At 39.1% G+C, this 18,555-nt stretch overlaps 1 protein-coding gene across 12 annotated transcripts in view; it reads left to right on the top strand.

Moving 5' to 3' along the window:
* The first annotated feature begins 296 nt into the window (after positions 1-296).
* STRADA (STE20 related adaptor alpha) overlaps positions 297-18,555 on the top strand; it is a 30,901-nt gene continuing 12,642 nt past the window's right edge. For 3 of the 12 annotated variants that reach the window (XM_063080491.1, XM_063080482.1, XM_063080492.1), the window contains exons 1-4: positions 297-383; positions 12,705-12,784; positions 14,520-14,577; positions 17,193-17,221. In XM_063080491.1, the coding sequence (XP_062936561.1) occupies positions 12,749-12,784; positions 14,520-14,577; positions 17,193-17,221 (123 nt within the window). In that variant the 5' untranslated portion in view covers positions 297-383; positions 12,705-12,748. Of the gene's footprint in view, positions 384-455; positions 652-9,159; positions 9,196-12,704; positions 12,785-14,519; positions 14,578-17,191; positions 17,222-18,555 lie in introns of those variants that run through there. The other 9 variants (XM_063080485.1, XM_063080483.1, XM_063080486.1 and 6 more) reach the window with 9 other exon arrangements.

The raw sequence follows: 18,555 nt of genomic DNA, 5'->3' as shown, positions 1-18,555 counted from the left end.
GTAGGCGCTGCGCGGAACCAAATAACAGAGGACCCGAAAACGGCTTTCAGCACAGCAGAAGGCGGAGGCGCCGCACCCCAAGGGCCTCGGGAAGGAGGAAGAGCTTCCCCAGCCACGCGGGCCAGGCGGAGCGGGGCGGGGTCGGGCGGGGTCGGGCGAGGAGGGGAGGGGCCGGGCGGGGCCGGGCGGGGCCGGGCGAGGAGGGGCGGGGCCAGACGGGGCGGGGGCGGGGCTCTCCTCTGCCGGCCCTCCCCGGGTCCCTCTACTGCGCATGGCACGTTGCGTACCTCCCTCCCAGCAACCGGCCTGGCGGCTGCGCGGCCATAAAATTGAGGAGGCGGAGCTGAGACGGGGTCAGGACTGCTCGCTAACTCCAGGAACAGGTACCGGACTGGCGGGGCAGTCTGGTGCGTTCCCGGCACCAGTCCCTTCTCGCCCTGACGCCGGTCCTGTTTCCTCAGGGGCGGGCCTTCGTCAGAGCGGCCATCCCGGGCTGCCCCTCGCCTTCCGCGGGCTCCCTTGAACCCTCAATCAGGGACCGCAGCCCGAGAGCAGCATAGGCTTGGGCCTGGCTGGGAGACGCCGAAGCGGAGTCGCTGGGCGGGAGAGGCGAGCTCCTTTCCCTCCTTCTCTCCCTCCCGGGATTTGCAGGTGGGAAACCTGAGGCCGGGTGTCAGTTTGACACATGCTCAAGCCAAGTGGCGACAGATCCCAGTGCTGACCTCTTCCCGTCCCCCGCCCCATCCCATCCCCATCTCATCCCAGTCTGGACAGGCAGCGGGCCAAGCCCCTGTAAGGACACAAGATCCAGGTGACTCCCCAAATCAGCCAAAACGAAGAGCTTCTAATTGTCTTTTTGTTTCCCAAGACTGTTTAAGTGCCCGCAGTTGGGGTAAGTGACGGGGGTGGGGGTAGGGAAGTGAGCATAAAGGAAGGGGAGTGGTTGAAGTTGTTCGTGGTTGTCAGGAAATAGGGAACTAACCTCTCTGCCCAGCCTTCAGCTAAGATCCGAGCACTTTAACTTGACTCTGCCCAAAGAGGAAAAGCCGTTGGAATCGGTCCTTTTCCTATTGTAATATCTCTAGAAGCAGAACCATGTTCCAATATGTATTCGCGGCATTAATATAGTTCTTCATTGACCGATTCGTACTTTCTGGAGACACCCAAGACTGTTGCTTGTCCCTGAGAGTTGATGAAGAAGCCGAACTTGATTGCCTGCCTAAGGCCAGGAGCCTGTTAATTCAGCCATCAGTTACAAGTGCTGAACTGGTCAAAGTTGTCCCCCCTCATTTAACGAGGTTTCTTAGAGGTATTTTGTCCCAAAGGCAATGTTTATAGTTGTAACCTCAGACATGGAGAAAGTTTAGAAAACCAGTGACAAGTAGGGAGAAAAAAATTTTTTTAAGTCAGGGTCAATGTGTTCTCCTTTCTGTACCATTTGGCATCTGGTCAGCAGGTGGTATCTTCTCAGACCTCACTTTAACTCTCTGCACCCGGTCTTGAACCACCACTCTAGGCTTCTCTATTATCACTCTGGTTTCTAGAGCACAGGCTTTGGAATAGATTTAATCAGTCTCCTACCACTTGCCTGTTAAATGCTTTGGGGCATTTAACTTCCTCAGCCTTCTTAACTTCCTCATCTGTAAAACGGGGATGGCAATACTTTTATTGTGAGCTGATCTCCATGAAGCATTTAGTACAGTGCCTGGCACATAGTAAATTCTCCATAAATGTTTGCTGCTATTATTATTTTGGCGCTGGCCAGTATGGGGATCCAAACCCTAGACCTTGGTGTTATAAGGCCACAGCCTAACCAAATGAACTAACAAGACAATCCCTTATTATTTTTACTATTATTAATTTAATAGATACCTGGGGGCACAGGAAGATATCCTGGGAATAGATACCCTGGGAAGGCAACAATGAACAAGATTCATTCCCTGCTCTCAGAGTCTCTGTTCTAGTGGAAGAGATAAAACAGGCAATTAAGAGTGTGATAGGTGTAAGGGTTGAATGGGAAGAGGGGAGAGGGGGGTCAGAAGGACTTCCTATAGCACAGAACACCTGAGGTGAGAACTGAAGGACAGGACGTGGTCCAAGGGAGGAGGCAGGATCTTTAAAGTGTTTCATTTAGGCTCTGTCTCTTACCTGTCTACCAAGAGCCATGCCCTAAATAAGGAGCTATCCCAAGGCTTGCTTCTCAGCCTCTGCTTTTCTCTCACCATTTTCTCCCTTAGTGAATTTATGTCACTCTTATAGCTTTACCTGCTGACTCCCAAGTCCCCATAGGCATCCCTAACCTCTCTCTTAAGCAACAGTTCTTTTCTAACTGAAAGCTATATATTTCTTCCTGGGATATATAACTGCTTGACTTCAATATGATTTAAACACTTGAACTCATCATTCCACCAAAACCACTTGCACCTCTGAGCTTTCTTGTTTCTGTATTGACACACTACTCTTTTTCCCAATCACTTGGACACACAAAAGAAACTGGAATCGTAAGAGTTGTCCACAGGTAGGATTGGCTCCCTGATAGCGTAGTAAGTCTCTGGCATGGGAGGTTTTCAAGCAGAGACGATATATCCAGGAGTTTGTAAAAAATTACTCCAAAGGACGGAGGATGGATTAGATGACTTCTGGTGTTCTTTCTAACTGCTTTATAATTTCTTTATTCTCCCTCTCTCCTGTCTATTTCTTTAACATTCCCAATGCCACAGGCTCTTATCACCACAAATGTGGCCCACTATAATTGTATTCTAACTGGCATTCCTTTCTCTGGATTATTTTCACCCCTCCCCTCTCCCATCTCTTTGCACATTAATATTCCTTAGAATGTGACTTGTAACAAGATGTCTCAAATGTTAGTTAATATGATGGTTGACAGATCAGCAGCATTACTGTCAACGGAATTTCTTAGACCTACCAGGCCCCACTCCAGACCTGAATCAAAATCTGCATTTTAACAAGATCCTTAAGTGATTTGCATGCACAATAAAGTTTGAGAGACACTGCCTTAGAACCACTGTTGTGCTTTTGTCACCTTACTGTTCAAAACCTGCTGTGGCTTCCTCCTGCCTGCTACATAAAATCAATACTCTAGGATGCATTTCAGGCCTTTTCATTGTTCTCATTTACATGGAGTTCTGCTTCTGTAACTACTCACATTACTTGGAGAGTACATGCAAAGTGCTAAAACACTTCTCTGCACATTTGTTCAGTCATTCAGTGTTTAGATGCCTACTGTGTGGCAGGCACTATTCTAGAAGCTGGGAGATGTACCTGTGGACAAGACAAAATAAGCACTAAATAATCAGTACCTAATAGTATTTCCAGCTTGGAATTCCCATTTCCTGGGTCCACCCCGGCTCATAGCTTTCCCTTTGCTGAACAACATAAGTTGCCCCTCTCTCATTTCTACTTGTGTGTTTCCTTGCTATTTATCTTATGTGTCCTGCTTCCATAATTAGTTTGGAAGCTCCTTGCTTTCCCGGAATGTATCGTTCCTTACACCATTTTGTATCCCTAAGGCGGGGCACCAAAGCCCTATTAGAGGAGGTATCCACACATTTGAGGGTGATGAAATGGTTATCCTTTGAATCCTGTCTCCAGCATACACTCTGGGTTTTTAAGATTAGCTAGAAGCCCCATGCCTTTTTCTAGTCTGAGTGTACAAACCGCTCCATAATAGCTATTATTTCTATCAGTGCTCTGAATGTAAATAAGTATATCACATGATCCAAGTGCTGAGACTTAGAGACAGTTTGTTAAAAAATGTATGTATGGAATTTAGTCATGCTCAGCAAGACCGAAACTTCATTCTCACTATTCTTTAGGATTTCAATCATAGGTTTGAATACCAGTAGAATCTTTTAAATAATCATTTAAGTCTGCTTCTAAATAAAGCTATTTCCATGTCTGTTCATTAGTAATGTTGTTTTGCTAATGTGCATATGGTGTTAAATATTCTTGATAAATGCAGATATATCTTTTCAGTGATACATCATCTGCCCTCGCCTTCCACTTTGCTTTTTGGTTTGTTTTGTGGGGTTTTTTGGCAGCTGGCTGGTAGGGGATCCCCTTCTACTTTGACTTTACATTTTAAAGAAATTAGAAGGCAGCATTATGATTTTAATGTCACACAAAGTTCATTTGTACATGATTCCATCTGAAACTAGAGAAATCCTCCAAAATTTATGTAATATATATCCCTAGTCCTTAGGTAGAGCTACTCTAAACCATCTCAGATGATTATCTTTTTTGTTAACAAAATTCTGTCAGAGAAAATATAGTCTTAAAAATAGTAGCCCCAGCTACTATTAAAAAAAATAGTAGCCCCAGCTACTTTTGAAACTACTATACTACTACTATTATAAGTAAAAAGCAGCATCCCTCAGTTTCCCCTATCCCCATCCCATGTCTATTCCCTGTTAACCATTTCTGGTTTTAGTTCTTCCATAATTCTGCACAACATGCTCTGACTTGATAGAGGACTGACTAGGGAAGCTTATCCTCATTTTCCCAAAAGAATAAAGGTAGAGCCGAATCTCACACTACCCTGTCCTCTCCACCTCTCAACTTTTAATAGTTGAATCACTCTATTTTTGTTCTTGTTACCTTTGCAACCTTAACTAATGTATATAAATCTCTATTCTTATCAACTTTTAGCATTACTTTTACCCTCTTGGCAAGATAGGGAGGGTAGCTTCCTCAGGCATTCCTGTCTCTTCCCTTTTCCATCTCCCATCTTCTGACAACTGAAGTTTTACTTTCATATCACATCTGAAGACCTTCACATTCTGTTCTTTTTTTTTGTCTTTTTCGTGACCGGCACTCAGCCAGCCAGTGCACCGGTCATTCCTATATAGGATCCGAACCCGCGGCGGGAGCGTTGCCGCGCTCCCAGCACCGCACTCTCCCAAGTGCGCCACGGGCTCGGCCCCACATTCTGTTCTTTAACCTTAATTGTTTATCATGCTTTCTCTATAGTTTCATCCTAAAACTTGAAAGCTACTAAGAAGCAATTAGAATTTTGTAAGCACTACAGAGCCAAGTGGAATGCTTCACCCTAGTTCCATTGTCTTCCTTGTCATTCAGGATCAAGTGGATTTTTCTTTCTCACATTTGTTGCTCAATTGCTTAAAATTATACCACATTTAAGTTTGTTTCATGTTCAGACTTTGACTTTTTTAGTACAATTTTTCTTTTTTTTTTTTTTTTTGGAGTTTTTACTTGCCTTTCTGTTTTCTTTTTGGGATAAGAAATAGGCCACTTTCTACCCCGTCTCTGATGTCTTTCATCTTTTATACTCATTCTATATATTTAATGAAATAATTTTATTTTCTTCAACCCACAAACTTCATGTTCTAATTTTGACTGATTCTTTTCTTGACCTACTTCATAGCAGCCATCCTGAGATTTCTTTTCAATGGACTCACCATTTTTTGTATCTCATTACTTAATATTTTTGCCAGAGTACATCCTCAAGTAATTTCATTAAACAAATACAGGAGGTAATTTTGTTTTTAACTTTTTTCATGTCTGACAAGTTATTTTGCTCTTACACTTTATTGGTAGTTAATTTGAGTATAGAATTCTAGGTTCAAACTAATTTTTTTGTCAGAACCTTGAATGTCTTGTTCCATTTCTTCTAGCATTCTGTGATGTTTTTAAGAAATCTGAGGGCTGGCCGGTTAGCTCAGTTGGTTAGAGAGCAGTGTTAGTAACACCAAGGTCAAGGGTTCTGATCCCCATACTGGGCAGCTGCCAAAAAAAAAAAAAATGTCTGATGTCAATTTGACTCTTATTCCATTGCAGGTGACTTGTTTTTTTCTTCATTTCTTAATATTTTTCTCCCCTCTGTTTTCATAGTACTCCTACTTTCAGATGTATCCTCTTGCTTGATCCTCCGTGCCTTATGTTTTTTCTAATATTTTTCATCTCATATTTTGCTTTTTGGGGGGCCAGTGGCAGGCAGTAGCTGGCCCGCGCAGGGATCCGAACGCTTGACCTTGGTGTTATTAACACCACTGTCTAACCAACTGAGCCAACCAGCTCACTTGTTATTTTGCTTTATAATCTAGAATATTATTCTTTTTATTATTTTTTACTTCAGATATTATAATTTCCAATAATTTTTTCTTTCTGATTGTTTCTGTCATGATCTTTTTTGGTTTTATGGAAACAGTATCTTCTGGAACCTCTAAAGATACTAGTGTGGGTTTCTTTGTTTTTCTTTCTCCTAAATCATCTGTTTTCCCTGGAGTTGGGTGTGTGTGTGTGTGTGTGTGTGTGTGTGTGTGTGTGTGTGTGTGTGTGTGTGTGTGTGTGTGTGTGTGTGTGTGTGTGTGTGTGTGTGTGTGTGTGTGTGTGTGTGTGTGTGTGTGTGTGTGTGTGTGTGTGTGTGTGTGTGTGTGTGTGTGTGTGTGTGTGTGTGTGTGTGTGTGTGTGTGTGTGTGTGAAATGCCATAGACTTTTTCTCTGATTTCTGAGGATCCTTGATATTCACTTGTGTATGGGGATAAGGGAATAGAAAAGCTGACTGGGAGCTCTGTATATGTGACAAGGCTAATCATCTGGCAAGTGTGGATTTAGGGACACGTGGACATAAGGGGTCAGTTACGATGGGGGCTTCTTTTGAGCCCCACTTCTGCTCTCATTCCTACTGTTGCACTTTTGGTTCAGAGCCCCTTAGGATGGTCTGCTGGGCAGGTCTCCTACCATCTCCTTCATTCACATTCTAGCCTGTAGCTTTCTCCTCTATATTTCATGGGACAACACTTTTGTCCACTTTTCACCTCCTAGAAGTTTATTGGAATGTCACCTGTTAATGGCCCCTCTCATACTATCCTCTGATACAGGTTTATTATTTTTTATTCTTTTACTTTAATCATGATGGAACCTTGGGAGATAGGTGAGATAAATACATATGCTTAGTCTAGAAACCTAAATCAAGAGCTTGAATGTCTTCTATTTTGAAATCTCTAAAAAATTTCAAGGTCTCTTTTAGAAATGTACTTCATAGGATGGGCCCGTGGCTCACTTGGAAGAGTGTGGTGCTGATGACACCAAGGCCACGGGTTCGGATCCCATATAGGGATGGCTGGTTGGCTCACTGGGTGAGCATGGTGCTGACAACACCAAGTCAAGGGTTAGGATCCCCTTATCAGTCATCTTTGGGGAAAAAAAAAAAAAAAAAAAGAAATGTATTTCATTATTATTAGCCTCACTATCAGAGGGAGACGGATATCCATGTCCCAGGTATAAGAGAGATGTCATTAACCTCATTTTAGAGATGTTAAAGTTGAGATCCAGTGAACCAAAGTAACTTCATCAAGTTAACACAGATGACAAGAAACCAATTCATGCCGGGGCTATCTAACTTCAGAGTCTGTGCTTTTTTTCACTCAGTTGCCACCCATAAGTATAAATTTTTGACTTCAGATTACTTTTAGTGTGTTTAGCTAATTTTTTAGTGTTCTTGGTTGTTCTTACCATTTGCTTAATAACATTTTATGTAAAATTAGCTTGTTTTTTTCTAGACGTTAACCTTTCCTAATAGCTTCTGTTTTTCTAAATCTTTGTTTTACAGTCTTTGAAATGTTTTCAAGTTCTTTATGTGTCTTTGCTATTTTCTTACATAGGGAGTGAAGTATGCATTTGATAATTGCTGTTAGAGAAAGATTAATTTGGACAAGGATGAAGTAAATTTAGCAGAAATCCAGAAAAAGCAAAATTATTCCTGATTCTTAATCCAGATTGACTTTTCCTGTGATTATTCTCACCAAGTGAATAAGAAATACAGAGCATTTTTAGAACGTGCTTATTGGAAACAAAGTCACAAGTTTCCTAGAGCTTTAATGTAAAATATAAAGGCTATTCAAGTACAGTTTAGTAAAAGCAGTTTTATTGGAGGCAGAGTAGGATCTAGGCTTATAGCTATCCATTGTCCTGCTTTATTCCAGAAATAAATTTAGAATATTTAGAATAATTTTCTTTAGGTAGCTCTGTATTGGAGGTTCCCAAGACCACCCTCAGGTTGAGTAGTTCACTAGGAGGGCTCACAGGACTCAGCATTTAGTCACACTCATGGCTATGACTTTTTACAATGGAAGGATAAGAAGCAAAATCAGCAAAGGGAAAATGCACATGGGGTGAAGTCTGGGGGAAACCAGGTGCAAGTTCCAAGGGTCCTCCCCCAGAAGAGTCACACAGGACTCCCAGCAAGGGATTGTGACAATATGTATAAAATGTTGCCAACTTGGAAAGCTCATTAGAGATTCAGTGCCCAGTATGATCACTTAGGCAACCTCTGCCTGGTGTGTACCAAAACTCCAGACCCCTGGAAGGAAAGCAGGTGTTCAGCGTAAACCGTGTTATTTGTACAAATAGTTTAGGCATAGTAAGCCACTCTTATTTCTGGTAATGGTAGGAAACCTGAAATCCAAATTCCCAGATGCCAGCCAGAGGGTAACCATGTAAGCAGACTTTTTTAAGGATAAGCAGTTAGGCCTACTATATTAATTCTTTGATGCACAAGCCCAATCTGTAAGTATTATTATTATTATTATTTTTTTTTTTAAAGATGACCGGTAGAGGATCTTAACCCTTGGCTTGGTGTTGTCAGCAACACACTCACCCAGTGAACTAACCGGCCATCCCTATATAGGATCCGAACCTGTGGCCTTGGTGTTAGCAGCACCGCACTCTCCCGAGTGAGCCACGGGTCAGCCCTTGTAAGTATTATTTCTTCAAACTGGTCTTTTGAGAGATATGGGGGTAGGAGTGAGTTTAAAATTGTACTCTGACAAATACCAGGAATATTGCTGTTAGCTATAACCCACAGATCTTAACAAACATTTAGTAGTAAAAATTGAGGAGCCTAGTAAAGACTTATACCTGAACAGAAGGGCATCCTGCTTCTTTGCAAGAGTATGCCTAGCTTATGCTCATTGGCAGGCCCAAAATATTTTTAGAAAATGATTTTTAATATGCCATTGTGCACACACACAGTCTCTCTCTCTCTCTCTCTCTCTCTCTCTCTCTCTCTCTCTCTCTCTCTCTCTCTCTCTCTCTCTCTCACCATGGCCATGCCATTAAAGGAAGAAGAAACGAGTAGACCACCAGTGGCACCAACACTCTAACCATGAGGAGTTCCACTTCCAGTGTGTCCTTCAAGATGAACTCTTTCCAAATGTATATCTGAGGGGCTAAATTAGGTGACTTTGCCCAGTGAGATTATTTAACATAGGTCTGAACAGGTCAATTAAGAATTTCCAGAAAGATAAACGATGGATACATTCAGCTGGCTATATGCATTTCCGAGAGAGAACTAAAAAATAAGCATTTCTTCTAATAGAGTAGCTATTAGCTACATGTGGCCCTTGAGCACCTGACATATGAATAATGTGACTGAGGAACTGAAATTTTAATTTTATTTAGTTTTTCTTAATTTAAATAACCACATTGGCTAGTGGTTACTATAATAGAGAGTGCCGTTAGAGAAGATACCCTTGTAACTAAATTTCTATATACGTTTTCCGTAGGGTAAATTCATAAAAGTGGGCAAGCAGCAATTTTTAAGATCCTTACTGTGTATTTAACTTGAGATTTTCAGTTAGCTATACATTTGAGGAAATGTTCCAAGACCCAATCAGAAAAGCAGGAAGAGCCTGGAACTTCATCATTTTTTTCAGTGGTTCTCCTGACAGTGCAGGCTTTTGTTGTTGTTCTTGTTGTGGTGGGCTGGGGGAGAATAGTGGTGGTGGCAGCAGCTAGAACTTTAAAAAATATATAGATGTCCAAGGCCCTCCCCAGACATGCCAAATTAGTTTTTTCTTTTTTCTTTTTTTTTAAACAAATGAGGCAATTTATTAGCTCAGCATCACTTGTTCTAATGCTTCTTGTTGGCAGCTACCACCTGTCTGGCAATTCTGTCCAGATCCCACTGTCTCCGAGGTGTCAAGTTTGCAGCCCCCATCTTGGTCCTTTTCTAACATTTTCAGCCCCTCCAGGGCTTGGAGGGCCCAGTGGGCCATACTCTTGGAGTCTGCTGAATTGGCTAGGCATGACACCATTTCTTTGATGTCCCCAATAGATCTTGGTCACAGAGGCAACCCCAGCACCGCCTGGGAGGTATAGGTGCTGTGCTGTGGAAGCAGCTCATGTGTAAACCAATTCTCATCATAGGAAGCAAACTCTTTATGCTTGGCCAGCTTGACTGTCCACCCATTCAGGGACTTTCAACTTCCTGGACTTTTTGAGGAAGGCTGCCAGAGCTCTGATTTACAGTAACTCTGGGCTTCATGTGGCCTCTGTGCTGCCAGCCAGGAGAAAGGACTGAATTAGAAGTTTTGAAGGTGGGCGTCCAGGCATCCGTAGGTTTCTATAACTACACAAGTTAATTTGGAACACATCCTGGTTTGAGAACCAATGGTTCATATCATTAATGAAACTGTTGATGTGGTGGCCTACAACCAGTTCTTAGTTCTTTCCAGGTTGGCAGTTATATTAGTTAATACAGTGTTTTGAAATTGATTTTATTTTTTATTTACAATATTTTTTCCAGAGCATAAACCATTTCTTTTACAGATACCTCTCTAAACTTTGAAGGATTCTGCCCAATTGCCTTTAAGGCATTCTCCCAATTTACCTCCTTCCCCGCTGGGTATGATTTTCTTACCATCTCACTAGCATTAAGCTTTATCAGTCTTTAAACGTTTTTGCCAATCTGATAGGTGAGAGTAAATTTTTGTTGTTTTAATTTGTATTTCTTTGTTAGTTTGAGCACTGTTTCTTTTTAAGTGAATTTCTAGTTTTAAGCCTTCTGCATATTTACTATTGGGTTGTTTTCCTCTTTTATCAAGTTGCAGAAAGTTCTTTATACATTAACACTATTAACATTTAGTATGTAGTAAATGTTGAAAATGTTTTTCCTCAAAAAAAAAAAACCAACCCTACTTCTCTTTATTTACATTAATATTCTCTTTTCTTTCTGTTGTAGGCTACATAAGGATATGGACCTTGTTTCTTCTTAAATTTCTTTTTCATGATGCTTTGTGTTTTTTGTTTAATTGGTTTTTTTTGGCAACTGGCCAGTACAGGGATCGGCACCTTTGACCTTGGTGTTACAACACCAGCTCTAACCAACTGAGCTAACTGGCCAGTTGCTTTCTGTTCAATGTTACTAAATAATGTGCATTCTAATAATCTTTTTTTCAAATTCAATCTATATTTTAAGAATTTCGTGACGGAATAAATGAGTGATTCTAAATTGGAGGAAGGGAGGTGGTTTCTATAACAGTATCAGGGTCGGAGTTGAGAATGGATACAGTTTGACAAAGATCTACAGATGATTTTGAAAGACCTCCTGTCTCCCCTGGATTGAAAATCATTGCTTTGATTTCTCTGAAACAGTTCTTCTAAGGATTTCTGGAACTGTGTGCTCCAGATCAAGCCTTCTTCCTCCCAGACCCCCATTACTATTACCACTACCATAACCCCTGACAACCCCACACCACTTCAAAAAAAAAAAAAGGAAGTGTGGCAGGTTCTTGTCTACATTATTCAAAAGCATTTCTGATTCTTTAGCCATTTTATTTTTTAAATCAACTTTATTTGCGTAAAATTTACCTATAATAAAATACCGTTTTGTACAGTTTACTGAGTTTTGACAGATACATTCATGTAATCACCACACAATCAAGATATGGAACATTTCCATCACCCCAGAAAGGTCTCTTGTGCCCCTTTGAATTTGGTCTCTCATCTCACCCCTGGTACCAGGCAACCAATGATCTGCTTTCTGTCATTATATTTTTACTTTTTCTAGAATTTTGTGTAAATAGAAACAATATGTACATTTGTGTATGACTTTTTTCACTTAGCATAGTATTCTTGAGATCCATATTGTTATATGGATCACTAGTTTGTTCCTTTTTGTTAGTGAGTAGTTGTCTATTGGTGTCTGTACTACATTTTGTCTGTCCATCTAACTGTTGATCGACATTTAGGTTGTTTCTGGTTTAGGGCTATTGTGAATAATGTTGTTATGAACCTTCACGTACAAGTCTATGTGAAGCTTTTTTTGTTTTTTTTTTGGCAGCTGGTCTGTACGGGGATCCAAACCCTTGATCTTGGTGTTTTAACACTGTGCTCTAACCAACTGAGCTAACCAGCCAGACTTGATCATATGTTTTTATTTCCCTGGAGTAGATAACCTAGGGATGGAACTGTTGAGTGATAAGAAGCTACTAAACTATTTTCCAAAGTGGCTGTATTATCTACCATGGCAGCATGCTAGTAGACAAGTGTTTAAGACTAAGTCATGGCCATATAAACACTAAGAATGATGATCAAACGCACGATAAACAGACAAAAGAATTGAAGACAATTGCTTCTACTAAAGTGTCAATGGGGGGTTAGGTCAAGAGAAATTTAGAAACTAATTTAAATAAAACCATATAAAACAAACATCTCTTTGTAGAAGTCGCAGAATTTCAGAATGTACTTGGCCAAAGTACATCCAGGTTTATCATCACTGAAAGTTTCTCTAAACAAATCTTTAGAATCTAGCAGTTTATAGGTCTAGTACAGTGCTTTGAATGCTTTTCTTTTTCTGAAGAAACCCATAGTAATTTTTTTTAATTAGAAGGTATTTCTATAAAACATTTTACTAACTCAACCTATTTCTATTTTCCTTTTAGGTTTAAGTTTTTGAAATTGAAATAGGTCTACACATTAAGAACTCATGTCTTTTCTTGTAAGTAAACCAGAGCGAATTAGGGTGAGTGTTTCTATTCTTGCTTTACTATGTTTGTTTTCTGAAAAGTAATCTGTTTTGGCAGATATTGTAGGTATACTTAGGTGGTTTATTATGTGATGCTGGGAATCATATAGAACTGAGGGATGTAGGAAGTGAAGTAGAGGTAGGTACTCATATTGCAGCCTCCATTCCTGAGAGAAGAGCTTGCAGGCAGTGGCGGACCAGAAACACAAAATATACCCCCAGCTTGTCTGACAGAGAAGAAACAAGAAGGTGGCTTGTTTTATAAATATCGGTCATACAATAGTTAATGAGTTGATGGCTCTTTTTAGTGTAGATGTGTAACTACTAATGATGTCCCCATTTCCTCTGTGTTTTTGATGGGTTTGTGTATTTTTAAAACCAGTAATAAATTGTAATTACTGGAACACTTTTTTCTAAGTATAATCCTTAGTTTTAATTGAAGGTTTTTCGAACATGAAAAATTTTATTACTCCTCAAAATTTTATCAGCTAAAATGACCTCAAAAACAAATAGTGGATTTAGCTTCTTTACAAGCTCCTGTGATTTAATACAAGAGTATCTTATTTTATTTTATTTTTTAATTTGGAAAAAAAATTGTTATAGAGGACAGTGAATGATGTTGTAGTTCCCATTGACAATCCATGTTCTGCAACTTATTTCTGAATGTTACTTAGTCTTTTTTCTTATGTTTATGTATATTAAAATAATTTATATTAGAAAGAGTAAATTTCACTGTTAATTAAGAGGAAAAAGGGACTCTCTCCTTACACAGAACTCTACCCAGTGGAAAGAATGCCCCATGCCAAACTTTAACGCCAGTTCTTAAGTGAAATACCATCTTGATTCCATTGCTTTTAAGTATGAGCTTCTTTTCTGTTTCAACCTAGCCTGATTCAGGTGAAACCAGACCACTGCTCAGTGTGATGGAAATCTAATACTCATTTGAAATAGGCCAGTGAGGTGAACCATAGATTGGTCCTGCTAGTTTGGTCCTTGTGAACTTGGTAGAAAATGTAAGCAGTGATGTCTTTAGAAACTCTAATGGATAAAAGAATATGAAGCTTGCTGTGTTTCCTTTTACAAAACTATTAGAGGCTTGTGAAAAACTACTGTTTCATCCCTTTTTCTGTGTTATGAATTCCAATAATAATTTTTATTTATTTTAATTTATTTTTTATTTATTTATTTATTTTTTTTTTTTTAAAGAGGACCGGTAAAGGGATCTTAACCCTTGACTTAGTGTTGTCAGCACCATGCTCAGCCAGTGAGCGAACCGGCCATCCCTATATAGGATCCAAACCCATGGCCTTGGTGTTATCAGCACCGCACTCTCCCGAGTGAGCCACGGGCTGGCCCTCCAATAATAATTTTTAAATTAGCATTGATCAAAGGCATCTGTAATAGATAGCTATGGAAGGAGTAATATGGAACAAAAGGTAATTTTATATATAAGAAAGACAAATGTGCTTTGCTTTAGGGACAGTACTGTGTATTTCTTAATCAGTCAGAATTAAGAATTATTTATCAAATTAGGCAAAGAGGAATAGAGAAAGAAATCAATCTGTTGTTTTTAGTTGATTTCAAGATTCTTTTCAAAACTTTTCCATAGAAATGTGTCCTAACTGTACTGCATGATTCCGTATTTGTAGTTGTGTTTTTGTTTGTCTAAAGGCTGATAGCTAATTTGTAGCTTGGAAGAAATACTAATTCTCTTTGGGGTTTTCCTCTTTAGCGGTGGGTCTCGGAAAAGTTCATTGTTGAGGGCTTAAGAGATTTGGAACTATTTGGAGGTAAGTACAGTATGACATTTAGCTTTCACTTGAGGATAAATATCACTGCTCTTTTGTTGACTAAATCAACTCATAGAAATTAGCAATTCTAAGGACAGTGTAAACTATAGTTGTTGGATTTATTTGGCTTCTTTTTGAATCTGTGGTTTCCCAAAGATTTGAGGACTAATATGGCAGTTATTCTTGGCCTGATTGTTAGAAAGCCAGTATTTACTTAAAGGCACACATGTTTCTTCTAAGTATTTGTCCACTTAAAATACATATTCTTTTTTTTTTTTTTTTTTTTGGCCGTTGGACTGTACAGGGATCCACACCCTTGACCTTGGTGTTATAAGGCTGTACTGTAACCAACTGAGCTAACCAGCCAGCCCAATATTAATATTATTATTCTTACTTTTTTTTTTGCAGCTAGCTGGCCAGTGCAGTGATCAAACCCTGGACCTTGGCGTTATCAGCACCATGCTCTAACCAACTGAGCTAACTGACCCACCCCAAAAAAAATATTTTTAAAGGAAAAAACTAAGTGTTCAAAAGTCTCTAGCCTTGAAGATTTAAGAAAATAATAGGATGAAGATAGCAGTGATAAAATGCTGGTTTTACTGATCGATCTAGTTGACTCATTTTTTCATGGTAGAAATTATGAGACTTAAAAGAACTAAGGAAAAATATGTTGGGGCAAAAATATTAACTTCCTACTGTAAAACCTAAATGTTGGTTTCAGAAATAAACTGCTAAGTTTTAACAAGCCCAGGTATTCCCCTTTGGCCATTTCAAAGTGAGCCTGTGATCTCAATTTAGGGCAAAAATATATACATATTTCTTATAAAGATAATAGTAGTATTGCCCCATTTTTTGTGTCTGAATACTAAGATGCTCTTTTAGGATCCCATAGCTAAAGAAACAGGTTATCAGACTGAGTGCATTGATCAACTGCTCCAAAATACCCCCAGACAGCTGGCCAGTTAGCGCAGTTGGTTAAAGTGTGGTGCCAATAACACCAGGGTCCAGAGTTTTATCCCTGTACAGGCCAGCAGGGGAAAAAAAAGTCTACATAATACACCCAAACAGGGTTAAGTAATTGAAAACTCAAACTTCTAAGTTACTAGATGGTACCTATTAATTTATTTTTCCTAATGCATCCCAAAGGACTTCTAGAGTAGTAGTATTTGTCAACTTTGTCAAAGTGTTATGTTTTAGACAAATGGAAGTTTATAGAAAAATGATGAGTTTTTTTGTTTTAGCTATAAAGAATAAAAATTAGCTGCACAGTAAAGGAAAGGCTAATGGGACCAAAATACTATATTGTGATCCTGTTCTCATTTTCTTCCCATCATTAATGGGAGTAAAATGTTTAAAAGTAAACATTGGCATTGATGGAAGTTGACTTGGAAGTCCAGTATACAATGAATTAGTTACAAATATTCCAGTATATGTGAATTGAATTAATGGGTTTTGGTTTCAGTATCTTGAGAGTAGGATCTCTGACAATGCCTTAGTCTCTGATCTGAGGAAGGTGAAGAGGTTGTTCTATATAAAGTCTATATTAACAAGTTTTGTACAACTTGGAATTTGCCTTCTATCTGGAAGATTGAGTTAGATTTCCTTCAATTCATTCACCTGGCTTTTTACCTTTGGTATACTGTCTTAAGCAACTGCTCCTGCCATTGGTGTACTAGAAAACTGATGTTAAAGGAGGAAAAAATTCCTATTTTGATGAATTTGAGGCTAACTTATTCTGTAGGCAGTCTCCTCTAGCAATAAATTTGGATACTCTAATATATTTTAGAAGAAAGAATTTTCCTTGGTGACTAGAGTTACTTTTCTAATTTTTTATAGTTTAAGATATTTAGAACTACATAATTTACTTGGAACTGTATAAACACCCCAGTACTTTACAGTTAAAATTCTTCACTTTATTTTAATCACTTTGATACAATGGAGAAGATCAATAGCACATACATAATTTGCCTGATTTAAGAGCAGAATGTTATTTCAGTTATTCTTTGCTTTGTTCATTTTCACTAAGAGTAGCAGAATGCCAAAATGCCTTTGCTTTATTTGCATTCAGAATAGAATGTATCTTTTTAAAAAAAAAATATTTATCTGATTTGAAAAATCAAATTGGGTAATGGTCCCTCATTACATGTGTTTCTGTATGAAAACATTTTTTGCTTTTAAAAAAAATTTTTTTTCTCGTCCCTGTACACCCTGGGAAATGGCCAGCTCTTTAACTTTATAATAATGACTTTTGGGCTCACAAAGTGTAAGATCTGAAACCAGCCTATTCAAAATAACACTGTGTGCTGACGAAAAGTAAATGTATGTCCAGAATTGTAGCTGTTGTGTTAGACCCAGTAAAGAATACCCATAGAGTAGTAGCCTTGCCAAGTTTTGAAGAGCCATAGATCCATGTTTAAAATCCCACTTATCTGTAGCATTTTTACTGTGGATCTGTGTGTGTGTTTATATGTAGCACGGCACGCACTTTCTGCTATAATGACTTTTAAGTGGTTTCCATTCATAAATGTAGTCCTAAGTGCAATGATTGCTATTCTGAAAGTGGGTTTGTCTCTTGCTAAAAACCAAAATGCCAACAATCAATTTCTCTACTCCAGAGCAGCCTCCGGGTGACACTCGGAGAAAAGTAAGTGCCTTTCTAGGCTCTTTAGCATTGTGGCTGTTGCATGGAAATGACTTCTTGTGGAAGTTTGTTTTGCTGACTTCTCATTTTATGTTTCTGCTTATCTGTCGTTGAGTTTTATTTGTAGTGTAATTCTTTTACTCGTGGAGATTCAGGTTTCACCCTGGAAAGATTTTGATGTGTAGTTTCAAAACTGAAAAAGTCTCAGGTACTTTTTGTCTCTTCTTGGTTGGGGATTCCCAACCCTACCAATCACCCATCATCCCCTCCCCCCAAAAAGTAAGTTTCAACAATCTGAAATGTGGTTATCTTTTAGTGGCTGGTAGAACTAAATTTTCCATCCTTACCTTATTAATAATAGATTTCAATTCACAGAGATAATATAGACCTCATTCTAGATAATAAGGCAGGACCTCAAATTTCCTACCTTAAAAACAAAACCAAATTTAACAAGTATAAAACAGAAAATTTAGTTCTTTCATTGGCAAAAGCTGCAAGACTCTTGCCCTATTTCCTCCTCTTCTAGTTTATTTTACCTACGTAAATAGCACCAGATGTGCACAGTGTACCAAGCAATTTTGGAAAATGTGAATCAGTGTCATTTGAAGAGAAAGGATAAGAACCCTTTCCTAAGTAGACAGCTTTTTTTTTTTTTTTTTTTAAAGATGACAGGCAAGGGGATCTTAACCCTTGACTTGGTATTGTCAGCACTACGCTGTCCCAAATGAGCTAACCGGCCATCGCTATATAGGGTCCGAACCCTTGGCCTCTGTGTTATCAGCACCACTCTCTCCCAAGTGAGCCACAGGCCGGCCCTAAGTAGACTTCTGGTTACAAATGCAAAGGTTTGCGCCTTTTGCCAGCAGCCTCAAGGTTGATGGAAGAAAGTAATGTTGACTGGGAGTTTCTCTTTGAGTAAAGCTTTGGCTGTGCTTGTATTGTCTGCTCTTCAGGAGCACCTGTCTATCAGATCCAAGTGTTTTTCCCGTCAGGAGACCAAAAAAGTTTCCTGTGGGATCAGTTAGGTGTTTTTCTAGAATACAGTGTCAATTATACGCAATTTTTATATCTTCATGGCTGCTGATATTATATCAAAAAGTTATCCTGTGTGAAACCTGTGGGAAGTTGAATGTGTTTATTTGGTAGCATTTCATAAATATTGTCTTTGTATGCTCTATTGTATTTTGTTTTAAAGCTCTTTAAACAAAGTTATTTTGTGGTCATGTCTGGATATCGTAGCTTATGTATTTTTCAAATGCTTCAAAATGAATAAAATGCTTTTCATGGTAGGAGAAACTAAGAAAAGACTTTGATAGAATTAGTTTCTTTCTTTGAGT

The sequence above is a fragment of the Cynocephalus volans genome, chromosome 16 (genome assembly GCF_027409185.1).
Source record: "Cynocephalus volans isolate mCynVol1 chromosome 16, mCynVol1.pri, whole genome shotgun sequence".
In the NCBI taxonomy this organism is placed as follows: Eukaryota; Metazoa; Chordata; class Mammalia; order Dermoptera; family Cynocephalidae; genus Cynocephalus; species Cynocephalus volans.
Note: the sequence above shows the minus strand (reverse complement) of the source record. Positions and strands in the feature narration are given on the sequence as shown.